The sequence below is a fragment of the Esox lucius genome, chromosome 7, assembly GCF_011004845.1.
Source record: "Esox lucius isolate fEsoLuc1 chromosome 7, fEsoLuc1.pri, whole genome shotgun sequence".
Taxonomy (NCBI): domain Eukaryota; kingdom Metazoa; phylum Chordata; class Actinopteri; order Esociformes; family Esocidae; genus Esox; species Esox lucius.
This window is the reverse complement of record NC_047575.1, coordinates 43,353,890-43,368,732: the sequence shown is the minus strand read 5'-3', so window position 1 is coordinate 43,368,732 and position 14,843 is coordinate 43,353,890. Positions and strand designations below refer to the sequence as shown.

General features: G+C 46.5%; 1 protein-coding gene across 2 annotated transcripts in view; it reads left to right on the top strand.

Moving 5' to 3' along the window:
* The window catches only part of stk32a (serine/threonine kinase 32A), a 49,188-nt gene that overhangs the window by 28,705 nt on the left and 5,640 nt on the right, over positions 1-14,843 (top strand). For both annotated transcript variants that reach the window (XM_010871074.4, XM_010871075.3), the window contains exons 6-11: positions 637-674; positions 4,195-4,284; positions 7,905-8,008; positions 8,434-8,550; positions 9,421-9,546; positions 10,368-10,496. In XM_010871074.4, coding sequence (XP_010869376.2) covers positions 637-674; positions 4,195-4,284; positions 7,905-8,008; positions 8,434-8,550; positions 9,421-9,546; positions 10,368-10,496 — 604 coding nt within the window. The remainder of the gene's footprint in view (positions 1-636; positions 675-4,194; positions 4,285-7,904; positions 8,009-8,433; positions 8,551-9,420; positions 9,547-10,367; positions 10,497-14,843) is intronic.

Genomic DNA, 14,843 nt, shown 5'->3' with positions numbered 1-14,843 from the left:
CTTTCCCGGGTTGAGTCAGAGGCATGAAGGATGACGGGAGAGAGAATGGCTTCGTCACATGTGCTTCAGAGGCCACGTCTCGACGACTTTCCACTGGGAGTTGCTACAGTAACGCACGGTCTCAGTCACAAGTTCCACATGACGGAATGGGGGGGGGGGGGTATACAAAGGCTAAGACTCAACCAAGTGACAGAGGTGCAACAGACTAATAGAATGCCAAGCAATACCCATCAGAAGACGTGCACCAATTGGAAATCGGGGGGCCACCTAGGATGTGTTTCTGGGTGTTTGGCTGGAAAAGCACAGAGCTTGTCGGCCCATGTTAAGGACATGTGGGCGTTATTACCTCTGATATAACTGTGTATGACATACGGCGTCCTGGCGTGTTCTTGTCCATTTTCGGTTGTTCACCAGTCTGACATGGCATTGAGTTGCGTCTAGTTTTGTTTCTCTCCATTTGTTTTGTCCAGTGAGTCATGAGAGTGACACTACATCGTCATGAGAGTGACACTACATCGTCATGGCGATGGGGATTGTCAGTGACTTTAATGCTGCTGTGTTTCTGTGTGTGTGTTTCTGTGTGTGTGTTTCTGTGTGTGTGTTTCTGTGTTTTTGTTCATGTCTGTCGCCTTTCAGAGACATCAAACCGGACAACATTCTGCTGGATGAACACGGTAAGATGGCTCAACCATGTCGGACTGGTGTAGTGAATGTGATATGTGCAGTTCTCATAACATTGCATTGTCTTTAAAAAACAAATCAGTGATGTGTAATGTCTACATTGTACATTCAGCACATAAAGTGAAGGGAAAGAAATGAGACAACGAAGCAAACTTAGGTCCTCGAATGCTGCAGGCATTTGATGTTTTTGATTTAACCATTCTGGAAGACCAGAGGTGTTTAAATCAGCCAATCACCGGTCAGTTAGGAGCTCAGTGTGACGCCTTATACCTAAGGCTCTCTGGGAACAGCGCTTCCTACCCCTGGATAATCTTTCATCAGTATGCTAATTGATGGGAATATTAATGCATTCATTGTTATAAAACAGTGCTCCACACACTCTCACACACACACACACACACAAACACAGGTGCCACACATGTTCACACACCCACACCCAGTGATTCACAAACACACGTTTGCGTTAAACTCCTATTTGGCCAGAGGAGGGTATTGTCAGTTGGTTAGAAGCCGGGAGACTTGGTCCAGGAGGTTATGGCCTATGGTCCTTCTGCCAACATCACAGTTCCTGTGTATAAACAGACAGAGGGAAGAAGACAGAGATACGGACAGGGGGAGAGAGAGAAAGGGAGGGATGGAAAAAGAATGAGGGGGAGGTAGAGAATGAGATTTAAAAAAATACAGAAAATAAAGATATATAATGAGGAATGCTGAGGTAATGATGGGAAACAAAGTCTGACGTTATTTGCTACATCTTTATTCCTCCTGCTCCAACAGTGGTCTTTATCCTGACACGACCTTCTCCCGTAGTCTCCTGATTGTAATTTCTAGATGTCTTCATACGCCTTGGTAGCTTCAGGCCACAGCTACACTGGTCTGCTCTCCTGCAACACAGCTTCCCTTTGCACAGAAAGCAAGCCCAGCTCAGCTTGTTTCCCCTTAACATTGGGCTTTGAAACAGCTCTGGTGTAAAGGGCATACTCCTGATGAACTGATGCGTGCAGTGTTCTCAAGAACCATTGATTCCCAGAAGACTTTACCTCCCACTGGGCGCAGACAGAATTTCCACGTCTAAATTTAATTTGTATTGAATCGATAATTGGCTTTGATTGAGTGGTCAAATAACGTACATTCGTTATCTGAAATGTCTTAATGTTGCTGACCTTTCTTCGTCATCCTATCCTTTAAATCAAAGTCACGTTTTCAGTTTGTCATTGATGCTACCTGGAAAAAAACCTTGGTTGTTCCCTGTGGGCTATCCTTCCCTCCTGAGCTCCTTCCGGTGGGAACAGCGTTTTCACGACAAAACAATGAGGTCACACATGGGTACAGCAGGGACGGGAAGTCTCGTGTCCTCGGGCTGTGTCATTCGGCTCAGGGAGATAGTTGCCTGGGTTACTCTGCCCAAACTGTCCTCCCGAGGGGCGTGCGATTGACTGGCAATCTGTGGTCCCTCCTCTCAAACCCAAACACGAAGCCCACAGCGCAGCACCGCCCCCAGCCGGGAGGACTAGTGACAGGGCTTCGAGTGTCAAGCTGTTTAGTTGAGGGAGCCTGCAGCGTCATAAAATACATGGCCACTTCCTTCATGCCTGATGCTGCGCAGGGTTCAAAGCAGAGAGACTGACCGGGACAAACTTGGTGTCACTAATTAGTTAGGGTTTTACACACACTGATGACCCCCAAGCGGATATCAGTACAAGCTGCTGTCCACTGGGGAGGTGGGGGGTTGTCAGGGGTTAGACGACCAGACAACATATTATGGGTTAGGAGTGGCACTGGAGCCTTCAATGGCCATGGTCTGCTACTGCTGCTGCCCTGAATCTGTCTTCACTACTCGGGACAGTTAGACAAATAAAGGAAGGGGAAGGGAGAGAGAGAGAGAGAGAGAGAGAGAGAGAGAGAGAGTGGGGTGACGGAAGAGACAGAGGTGGAGGAAGAGAGAGAAATGGAGGTAGAGACAAAGGTGGGTGAAACGATAAGGAGAGAATTGGAGGAGTAGAGAGGGGAGTAGGGAGAGAAGGGGGGGTGAGGAACAGGGGGAGGTGAGAAAAAGAGACAGAGTGGAGGGGGAGTGAGTGGAGGGGGAGTGGGTGGAGGGGGAGAGAGTGGAGGGGGAGTGAGTGGAGGGGGAGAGAGACGGAAAGCTTAGGGAGAAGATAGAGAGTGAGGGGCTGCGGAGCGATGTGGGACAGAAATTAGAGACAGAGTGGTGGATTATGGGTGAGAGAGGTGGTGATGAGATTGAGGGAGGGAGGGAGGGAGGGCGAGGAGAGTAAGACCCAGTGAGAGTGGACGACAGACAGCCAGAGAAGCAAACCGTGATGGATGGGAAGAGGAGAACGACAGGAGACTTGGCACTCCTCTGTTGTGGCTCCTGTCTGTTTTCCGCGACTGGTCTTTAAAGCGTCTTTATGTACATACAGTAATGACATTTGGCCAGTCTAGCTCTGCTGTAGGGAGATTTATATTCACAGCAGCATTGTGCAGGAGTGTGTTGACGTGCTTGTAGTATACAGTAAATGACTAGAGGTTTTGGGGATATCTGTACAAATGAGCAATTTCTTTGCTGCATAAAACACATGCACGCACACACACACACACACACCAACACACACATGCACACACACACACACACACACACACACACACAGAGCAAGGTGAGCCGATGACTTTGGCGGCAGGCACTGGGCTGTTATTCCCCTGGCAATCTGCTGGTGCCACCCCATTTAACCTCCAGCTAAACCTTTCACTCACACTGCCCACATTATGAAGGCAGCCAGAATGGTGTCTGGGTTCAAAAGCACAAGATGCCAGATTAATAGACAACTGAATCTCCCAGCATAGCATAATATAGGCCAGGGCAAGGACAGCTTTAGCCACTACATTACTGTGAACTGCTTTGCAGCACAATTTCACTGTTTTGCAAGCTGGTGAACGGTTCCTCCCCCTGGATGGAGTCTATTGGAAAGGAGAAGGTATAATCTATGGTTCAGTTTTCTTTTAACAGCCTTTATGGTTCCTTGGAGAAATAGTTTTTTTCTGAAAAACAAAGTTTGATTAGATTTATATGTATGAATTTACTGGCTGTACGTAGACACTCACATTTTGTAAAGACATTTAAACAAAGTCAAAACACCCTCTCTATGTGGCAAAATGTTAAGGGTTTTGCTATGGTTTTCCTTACTCACTTTAAACACATGTTTCTACTTTGTGAAGAACCGAGGACATTGTTTCTCTCCTATCACATGGGCTGTTCCTCATTTGGCAACCTGACTGGTACACAATATAACGATTGATACATATGACTACTGTACATTAGATGTCCTTTCAAAGAAAACAGATCTATGGATTACAGTCCGTCTTGGTCCATAGACTGCTTTCAGGGTGAGGAACCATCTAACATCACGTTATAAAATTGTGATAGGATATTTTTAGTAGGCTGTCAATACACTCAAATGATTGTAAACCCAAATTTTGAACACTCATTTTTGTTATGTTTCTGTTCTATAGGTCATTGTCACCTGACAGACTTCAACATCGCTGCCATCGTCAAAGACGACCTGAGAGCCACATCTATTGCTGGGACTAAACCATACATGGGTAATAATGGTCATCTGCGACCATCCGCCACTGAGTTAATGGAATGAGAATCAGCTTTATTGGCTAAGCTCATTCACTCATACCCAGATTCCTACGTGGTGTAGCGTGCTGGTTGTGGTAGTCAGCATCAGTGCTGGGGTAACACGTTACAGTAGTCAGAATACTTCTTACAGCAAGTAACTAAGTAGCGTAACTAGTAACTTTTTTGCCGGACTGCGTAAGTGGAGACGGCCAAGAAGAGCCAATGTCTGACCGACTACCCCTTGTTAAATAGCGTAGCGGTTAGAGACGCGGACATGCAGCCAATATATCCTGCGATCGAATATCGAAGCAAATTATACATTAGGATTTGTTCCGGATAGATACAATGTTCGCTGGCTACAACCTTCAGTAGCTATGTTATAGTAAGCCTAAAATAAAACTGTCACGGTTATATTGAGACTATTTCTGGTGGATTTTCTCCTTGATACTGTCCACCCTTGCTGTCTTGCCAGGTGGGCTCTCGTCGCCACTGGGATGCCCTCCCTCCAATGCCCTTCGGGGGAAGAGTCACTGGCTTGTTGTTGACTCTCTATTGCGCACTTGTGCAGTTGGGCTGTACGCTGCTAGCAATACTCGGCCCTCATTCAGGGGGGTTGCGGTTGGTGGGTGTCCCTTTGGTTGATGCCTGGCAATGTGGGTGGATTGATTTCCTGCCTGTTGGGCCCTGTCCGGGGCCTCCCCCGGGTAGGGCCACAGTGTCACCGGACCCCCCCGTCTCAGTTTCCAAGGTGTTACGCTGCTATATTATTGTGCTGGGGGACATGAGGGATGTACTACTAACTTTTCTCAGTTTCCTCCAATTTTAAATTTTAGAAGGAGATGAGGTCCTGGTCCACACCGGCGGATTACCTGGTTTGGGGGGACCGTTGCTGTTCCTGTCCTTGTCCACCTGGTCATACTTCTGACCTAGTCTAAAATCGAATATACTCTGGATTTAGCCAAGAGAAATTTATTTATTATTCCAATTGGACTCTTAATATCTCACCCGGCACAGCCAGAAGAGGACTGGTCACCCCTCTGAGCCTGGGTCCTCTCTAGGTTTCTTCCTAAAATTCGACCTTCTTAGGGAGTTTTTCCTAGCCACTGAAATTCAACACTGCTGTTGTTTGCTCCTTGGGGTTTAAGGCCGGGTGTCTCTGTAAAGCACTTTGTGACAACTGCTGTTGTAAAAAGCGCTTTATAAATACATTTTGATTGATTGATTTCTGAAGTACACATCCGTGCATGTTTTTTGGGTTAATATAGATTAGATAAAAACCCCTTGGGCAGTAAAAGAGTAGGGGTTTCCACGATTCTCTCGTCTTTTCCCTATATGAAAAAGTCACTTATCATCACCTATATTGATAGTTATTGTATCAGTGTCATTCACAAATGAAAGAAAAACAAAAGCTTTTGTGCTATGAAATAGCTTTGGCTCTGTAAAGTTTATATTCAGTCTCGCTAGAAATTGTTCAATTCTCATGACTATTTCAAGTAGTAAGTTAGATACTAGTAAGCCTATGTGGGCCCTGTGGTGTAGCAGCCACTCAAATGGATAGCCCTGTGGTGTAGCAGCCACTCAAATGGATAGCCCTGTGGTGTAGCAGCCACTCATATGGATAGCCCTGTGGTGTAGCAGCCACTCAAATGGATAGCCCTGTGGTGTAGCAGCCACTCATATGGATAGCCCTGTGGTGTAGCAGCCACTCATATGGATAGCCCTGTGGTGTAGCAGCCACTCAAATGGATAGCCCTGTGGTGTAGCAGCCACTCAAATGGATAGCCCTGTGGTGTAGCAGCCACTCAAATGGATAGCCCTGTGGTGTAGCAGCCACTCAAATGGATAGCCCTGTGGTGTAGCAGCCACTCAAATGGATAGCCCTGTGGTGTAGCAGCCACTCATATGGGAGACCTGTGGTGTAGCAGCCACTCATATGGGAGACCTGTGTTCGAATCCAGTGAGGGACACGACTTTCATCACTTTTAATTGCGGGCCCGGCTGAACTAGGCTTCCCTGGTTCCTTTTCTGTTTTTTTTTTTTTTTACTGTCATTATTTACTCTTAAAAGTAACGTCCCCCAACAGAAACTTAACACACCAAATCTACTTGAGTTGACATCAATTTACAGTGAAATCAAAGGTTTGTGGACGGCGGCACACATTTGTGTGAAGCGAAAGTGAGGGGATGGGCATTCCTGGCTTTTCATCTGTTTCGTATTTGGCAGGTGTGTCGTTTTGCGTCGTTAGTGCATATAGACCGGTTCGCTGTCAGTCTAACCTTCATTCTAGCCTTTTCATTTGTAGTCTGTTATTGGTGTCTGACTACACCAGGACGAAAGAGTTGAAAGGAAGTCAAGCTGGCCATTATGAGGCGGATAAATCAGAATAAATGGATCAGATACATCAAATCATTGATTAGCTCAGTTATGGAAAATGACCCAGTGTTCCAAGGAAGAGCTCGACAGTGGATGACCAATGGACACTTGCCGTAATGAAGAAAAAAAGCAGCTGTCTGACCTATCAGGAATGCACTCGGGAAGGTATGTGTTGATGGTGTCAGCCCCTGCCATTCAGAAGACTTCGCCAGCTGTACAACAATGGCATTGTGCAAAAAAGCTAGCTAGCCTTAAAGACTGGATTGCCTACAAGTACCTGTACGAGCCTGCGGGATTATGGAAAAGGGCAATGTGAACAGATGTGACACATGTTGACATTTAATCTACCAGAGCAACAGAACCAGGTGGCGAAAAATGTACCTGGTATACCACCTAATCTGTGAATTTGGTAGATGGAGTGTTCCAGTATGTTCAGGGCATAAATGGCTGCCACAGAAACTGTCTCACTTGTCTTTATTCATCCTGATGCATTCTGAAATGTGTGGCTTGCAGAGTAAGGACACCGCTTAATGCTACAGTAGCTATGGTGTGTTTGTAGTCCCAGAGTAACTATGTCTGTAATCCTTTTTATGAGGGGGCTTATGTTCCTCGTGTTTTCTTGATCATACAGAACACGATCACTGTTGTCCCGTCATCTCTGGGGAACCCATTGGAAAGTCCGAAAACTGCAGACATATTAAAATCTGGGGTTTATTGAACCGTGGGTCTCCTGCAACTGGTGTTACTCATCCACCAAGACTAAGAGGCTGGACAGAGGGGTGACTTAAGAGGAAGTGACACAATGGAAACAGTGAGATAATGAGGAGGAGGGGAGGAGAGGGGAGAAGAGGGGAGGAGAGGGGAGGTTGAGGGGAGGAGAGGGGAGGTTGAGGGGAGGAGAGGAGAGGGGAGGAGAGAGGAGGTTGAGGGGAGGTTGAGGCGAGGAGAGGACTTGACCATTTGGATCTAGATTTAAAACAACTGTAAACAATCATGTTGTTTACATGCCTTTTTAGGGGCTTGGGTAATATAACAGTTCAATGTAAGATTTAAAACAACTGTAAACAATCGTGTTGTTGTTTTAGGGGCTTGGGTATATAATGTAAGATTTCTGCATCAGTTTTGAGGGGTCCACTTGTTGATCCTTGCTACCAGTAATTGAGTCTCCAGTCATGTTGTGTAATAATAACACCCCGCTCCCTCTCCTCCCTCCCTCCCTCCCCAGCCCCGGAGCTGTTCCTGCCCTACGAGGGGACCCACCCTGGCTACTCCTTCACCGTGGACTGGTGGTCCCTGGGCGTCAGTGCGTATGAGCTGCTTCGGGGACAGGTACAGAAACACAGCCTGTGAATAATACATCCTACAACCGACAATACATGCTGTTCCAGCTCCTAGAATAGCCCTCTAAGTACAGAAAAGACAGTAACAAGCCCGCCCAGAGATGACCCCGATTCATACTGTACTGCCAGGAAAGTACCTCTCTCACTAGTGTCACTGTTCAGATGAGGGTGTCCACTTGGCTGTAGGGTTCCCTCTAAGCCTGCCTCATTACACAGGGTCTGGTTCCACAGCTGCTCTCTGGATCCCTTGTCCTTGGAACACTTCCTAAGACCGGTCTTCCCGGGTCCAATATTCCAAGGACTGGGAACTCCAGACTGAGACCTTTCCCGTCAGGCAATCTGAGGGACTGCATGGGCAGCATGTCATTATAACGCCCAGGTAACCTGGACAACCTCTGTGTCCTGCTCCTCCAGAGACCATACATCATGCGCTCCAGCATGCCGCCAAATGAGATCCTCCAGATGTTCCACAAGGTCAGCCCCGGCTACCCCGCGGCCTGGTCTCCGGAGATCAAGTCTCTGATCAGAAAGGTAAAGCCGGTTGAACCCGTTTTTTTTTGTTACGGTGCGTCTTACTGACAACAGGAAAGCTCTGTACGCGGCCTCGTGCGCGTAGGCTAGAGAGAACAACGTCTTAGCCCACCATTCTTTGAGTTCCACAGTTATAACCTGATAATGATCATCGGTTTTGTGAGCCGTGTTCGTATGTAGGCCATGGACACAGGGTCTATTGAGCAAGGCTGTCTGTAACCCTACGAGGCCATATTTCAGACTGTGTGTCGATATCAGATTCTACACTGCAGTCAAACCGCTGCGTAGCTCAGTGCTAACGTACCCCCAGAGGTCTCCAGCCTGTTCCATCGGTTCTATTTCTATGCCCCCACACTCCTCATCTGCATTCCTGTGGTGAGTGTCTGATGTGCCTGCTTTAAAGAGGGCCGGAATGCACCAATTCCACATCGTTTTTTTGCTCTGTACCAAATGCTGGATTTACTTACTGGAGGTGTGGTTTGAAGTGGCAGTTATGGATGTTTGAAGCTCGCCAGACACCATATGAAGGAACTTAGGATCACTTCCACAAAAACAGACATAATAAATCTCATGAAATCTAAAAAACAGAAACCTGTTATACGTTTGGAGTTCTTTTGCCGAGTTGGTTTTAGTCACTGCATTTTACAGCTAATGTGTTTGATGGAGTTAAAACATTTCTGTCTTATATTAAGTCATTAACTCTACAGTCCATGTCTCACTATACTGTAGCCACACTCAAGTCCATGTCTTTTTTTTATTCAGTGAACATTTAAAGCTCAGTCTCATCTCCCCTCTTCCTCTCCCTCTCATTCATCCTCTCCTGCTCCTCTTCCTCCTGTCCGTTCCTCACCTACTCCTCTTCTCCTCTAGTTGCTGTCTATTGATGTGCAACGCCGTGTGTCCTGCCTGGGAGAGCTGCAGGGCCTGGACTTGCTGTCTGACGTCAACTGGGACGCTGTGCTCAGCAAACAGCTGCCTCCCTCATTCATCCCCAATGTGAGTCAGACCTCAACATTCCCACAATGTTCCCCACACATAGGAACGCCACCGAAGGCACCAAGGCACCGAAGGCAAAGGGTTTTCTGATTCTGCGGGTCTGAGAATGCAACCACACACACACAAATACGCCCATACACATGCACACACACACACACACACACACACATACACACTCTTCTCTGTGTCTCTGTAGGCGTGAGGAAGAAGTGAGATTATGTATGCAAGGAAGGGTTACCATCAGCCGCCGCTTCGGAAGTCGTGCTGTTTCGGTGGCACGGTACCAAACCCGATCATATGGTGGTGCCCGGGAGCTGAGCTTGTGCTCAACGTCCCCCTACTTCATTCCTTATAGCTCACAGAGGAGTTGAATGATGAATGAACCCTGATCCCTGTCAGTCTGGATCAGCTGTAGACAGATAACAACAAGACGAGAGACTGTCATCACTTCACCCAACAGCCTTGAGGCTGTAGCTGGGAGGACAGTGTCTGATTTCCTGTCATGGTGTGTGGGGCTGTAGAGTGAATCCCTGTGGTCACTACACCGGGTCAGACAGGAGCGGCCGTGAGACGTGATTGGAGAGGGTCTCCCTAAACCCGGGGTCTTCATCCATGTTCCTGGAGCTCTGTCCTTCTGTAGGGTTTCACTTTAACCCAAAGTATATACAGTATCCTGCCTCATTCAGCTTATCAACCAGCACGTTTATTAAAATCCGGCGTGCTATCTGACAGGACGGCAGCTCTCCAGGAACAAGGTGGGAGACCACAGGTTTTCAGTGTAAAATGCTCCCCCCTGCGTTGTGTTCCTCTCTTTCATCCAGAGGCGCAGGCTGAACTGCGACCCCACGTTTGAGCTGGAGGAGATGATTCTGGAGTCCAAACCGTTGCACAAGAAGAAGAAGAGACTGGCCAGGAAGACCCGTGAGCAGGGCCACAGCGGTTCCCCAGAGGTAAAGCCTCAGCCTACTACAGACACCTCCCTCTCAATGGAATCACCCATTCCAGCAGTCAACATCTGTGTCTCTGTACCCATTTGGCTCGGCAGCGAGTGATAAGTAACCTTTTAGTTTGGCCCCTAAAAATGTCCCAGGTGACGTAATGCATGGAAGAAATGCATTTCTCATCTGAATGAATTGCCAGTGGGGACGTTCTGTGCATGAGGGAGAAGAGGAATGTGAAAAGTGCAATCATTCACACTTTTTTCTCCCCCGGTCTGGTTTCACTCCCTGACTTTCTCTCTCTCTGACTCTCTCTCCGACTTTCTCTCTCTCTGACTCTCTCTCTCTCCCTGACTTTCTCTCTCTCTGACACTCTCCCTCACTCCCTGACTTTCTCTCTCTCTGACACTCTCCCTCACTCCCTGACTTACTCTCTCTGACTCTCTCTCTCTCCGACTTTCTCTCTCCCTGACTCTCTCTCCCTCCCTGACTTTCTCTTTTTCTCCCTCTGGGACTTTGTTTCTTCCTGGTGCTTTCTCTCTCAGTTTCTTTTCCCGATTCTTTCTCTGTCCACATCAATTAGCAAAGCCCTCTGGGTGTGGAGTTATTTTAGATAATCTTTAAAATGGAAGGGCTTCAGAAAATTGTCTGGGACTTTTCTGTCCTTGCTTCAAGGGGAAACGGATTTCACCTTTTGGACAGAGGAGATCTATGACTGGGCGGATCAGGGAGGGGGGGGGGGGCTCCCAGGGGTTGTGGAGGAGCACGGAGACATGGGAGAACTTGAGAAGGTTAACCAGAAGCTGGGCTGCAGTGTTCTGGATACATTGCATGGCGTTGGCTTTCGATGGCAGAAGCAGGGAGCCTCGCCAAAAGTTAGTTGCGGTAGTCCAGACATACAATAACAAGGGCATGGATTAGTACCCGCGCCTCTTCCTGAGCGTTGTAAGGTCATGCTTTATGAACCTGCAGGAATGTTTTTTTAGAAATAGACAGGATGTCGTCCTGGGTCATGCCAAGGTTGTTCTGGGAGCGGAACACAGTGCACTTTTCAACCATGATTAAGAGGCATCGGGGCTCCTTGGAGATCTCTTCTCTCCCTCCCTCCATCTCCTCATCCTCCTGTCCCTCTCACCGGACTGCTCCTCTCCTTTCGCCTCCCCCGTCCTCACCCCTCTCCTGCTCACCCTCTCATGCCACTCTCCTTATTGCGCTCCGCCTCGTCTTCCCTCCCTCCTCCCCCTGCTCCTCCTCTCCCCTCCTCCTCGTCTCTCCTCCCACTTCCTCTCTCCTGTTATTTATTTACTACTGCCTTTGTTGGCTCCCTGGTATGAGTAAGTAGTAACATCCTTTAGTGGGATTTTAAATGTTGTTTACTCCAGTAGGCAGAATTCCCATGACGATAGGGATTTTATTGGCTAATCAAGAGCCATCGACTTACTGTGTCACATGTCTGAAGTTGTTGTGGTGGGTCATTATGAAGTCAATCAGATGCCGTTTCTCTATTTGGTTTTTCTCCATTCTCTCGGGTGCTTTGAATAGGTTTGATGTGACTCTTTTCCAATAGAGGTGAGATATTTGGCTGGTTTGGGCACAAATTGCATGCCAGTAGGAGGGGAAGCCAGAGCTGGCCCCATATTGAGCCTGAGTTTTATGAAAGCTGACAACTTTTATGGGAGCCTGTCTAAGTGGTTCTTGGCTCGAATCTTCCAGTGTTTCGCATAGATGCAACATGGTTCCTCCGTGGATTTATTCAGGTGTATTCACACCAGGGGAATGACGCTATGATAATGAAGCTCACTGTGGAAGAAAACTGTTTTGCGTCTTCATGATAGGAAGCACTTGGTCACCAAGTTCCAAACAAAAGACTCTGATCGTAGTAGCTTTGGGGAGAAGGGGACCAGAAAATATGAAAATCTATATACTAAATATATAAGTGTCTGCTTAATTACTTAATTGTGCTGTGAAGTTTTACAAAGAAAGCTCAAAGATGTCAGACTACTACCGTTTACTATGTAATCATCAAAGCAATATTGTGACAGTAGCCTACAGAGTTTCTGCTCGACATAACTAAGCTAATACAATAGCTAGAAAAAAACACTGTGTGATCCATGCGTTTGATCACTTCACTCTCCAGTTGCTATCTAATGATAACTGTCTTGTGGGTGACAGAAATACGTCCCCAAAAATGAATGGACATGAAAACGGCAAAGTTATTTCACCTTGAAGTATAGAAAGTATAACATTTCCATCTATTATTTGTCTGTAAAATGGCAGCAACAGTTGGTTACAGAACTACCCAAATGTTATAGTCTTTTTATAGGGGGTGCAGATTTTATAGGGGGCACAGATTTTATAGGGGGCACAGATTTTAAAGGGTGTCCAGATTTTATAGGGGCTACAGATTTTATAGGGGGTACAGATTTTATAGAGGGTACATATTGTATAGGGTGTCCAGATTTTATAGGGGGTACATACTTTATAGGGGGTACATATTTCATAGGGGGTACAGATTTTATAGGGGTTACATATTTTATAAAGGGTACAGAATTCATAGGGGGTACATATTTTATAGGGGGCAAATATTTTATAGAGGGTACAGATTTTATAGGGGGTACAGATTTTATAGAGGGTACAGATTTCATAGGGTGTCCAGACTTTATAGAGGGTACAGAATTTATAGGGGGTACAGATTTTATAGGGGGCAAAGATTTTATAGAGGGTACAGATTTTATAGGGTGTCCAGATTTTATAGGGGGTACATATTCTATAGAGGGTACATAATTTATAGGGGGTACATATTTTATAGGATGTCCAGATTTTATAGGGGGTACATATTTTATAGAGGGTACAGAATTTATAGGGGGTACATATTTTATAGGGTGTCCAGATTTTAAAGAGGGTACATATTTTATAGGGGGTACTGAATTCATAGGGGCACCATATAACTGACAGATATACTGTAGGCAAGCAAAGAATGGAATAACTCTCAACATGTTTAAATGTTTTAAGGAGCTTTCATGCAAAAGAGGCTTGGAGACCCCCTCCCATACATGGTTTCTATCTGGAAATGCACTTAACTGAATGTATATTTAAACAAAACCTGGGAGCCAAACAGTTATCTACAATAGACAAATGGTACTCTGTGTGTGTGTCTACTCTATGTGTGTGTGTGTGTGTTTACTCTGTGTGTGTGTGTGTGTTTACTCTGTGGGAGTGTCTACTCTGTGTGTGTGTGTGTGTTTACTCTGTGGGAGTGTCTACTCTGTGTGTGTGTCTACTCTATGTGTGTGTGTGTGTGTGTTTACTCTGTGGGAGTGTCTACTCTGTGTGTGTGTGTGTGTGTGTGTGTTTACTCTGTGGGTGTGTCTACTCTATGTGTGTGTCTACTCTATATGGGTGGTTACTCTATGGGTGTGGTTACTCTATATCTGTTTTTTATTCTATCTGTGGTTACTCTATATCTGTTCTTATTCTATCTGTGGTTACTCTATGTGTGTGTCTACTCTGTGTATGGTTACTCTATGTGTGTGGTTACTCTATGTGTGTGGTTACTCTATGTGTGTGTCTACTCTATGTGTGTGGTTTCTCTATGTGTGTCTACTCTATGTGTCTGGGTACTCTATCTGTGTGTCTACGCTGTGTGTGGTTACTCTAGATGTGTGTGGTTACTCTATGTGCGTGGTTACTCTATGTGTGTGTCTACTCTATGTGTGTGGTTATTCTATGTGTGTGGTTACTCTATGTGAGAGAGAGCAGGACGAGGAAGAGACAGGGGATGAATACTATATGTTTCCATTTCTAAAGCAGTGTAGATCAATATTGTATGAATGGCAGACGGGACACTGCCCTAATGCCTGGCCCAGTTCTCCTGCTGGCTCATTACCGCAGGGTCTCACTCTCTCTGTCTCCCTCTCTCTCACCCTATCTGCTGTCGCTGTGTTTTTCTCTGTCTTGAGCTCCTCCTCTTAAGTGTCCCTTCCATTCTGTCTGTCTGTCTGTCTTTGAGTGTCTCTGCCTGCCCGCCTGTCTATCTGTCTTCCTGTCTGTCTGTCTGTCTTTGTGTGTCTCTGCCTGTCTGTCTGTCTTTGTGTGTCTCTAACTGTCTGTCTTCCTGTCTGTCTGTCTTTGTGTGTCTCTGCCCGCCCGCCTGTCTATCTGTCTTCCTGTCTCTCTGTCTGTCTTTGTGTGTCTCTGCCTGTCTGTCTGTCTTCCTGTCTGTCTGCCTTTGTGTGTCTCTGCCCGCCCACCTTTCGGTCTGTCTACCTGTCTGTCTGTCTGTCTTTCTGTGTCTCTGTCTGCCTACCTATCTAACTGCCTGTCTTTCTTTGTCTGCCTGGTTGTCAGGTTTCTGACTAC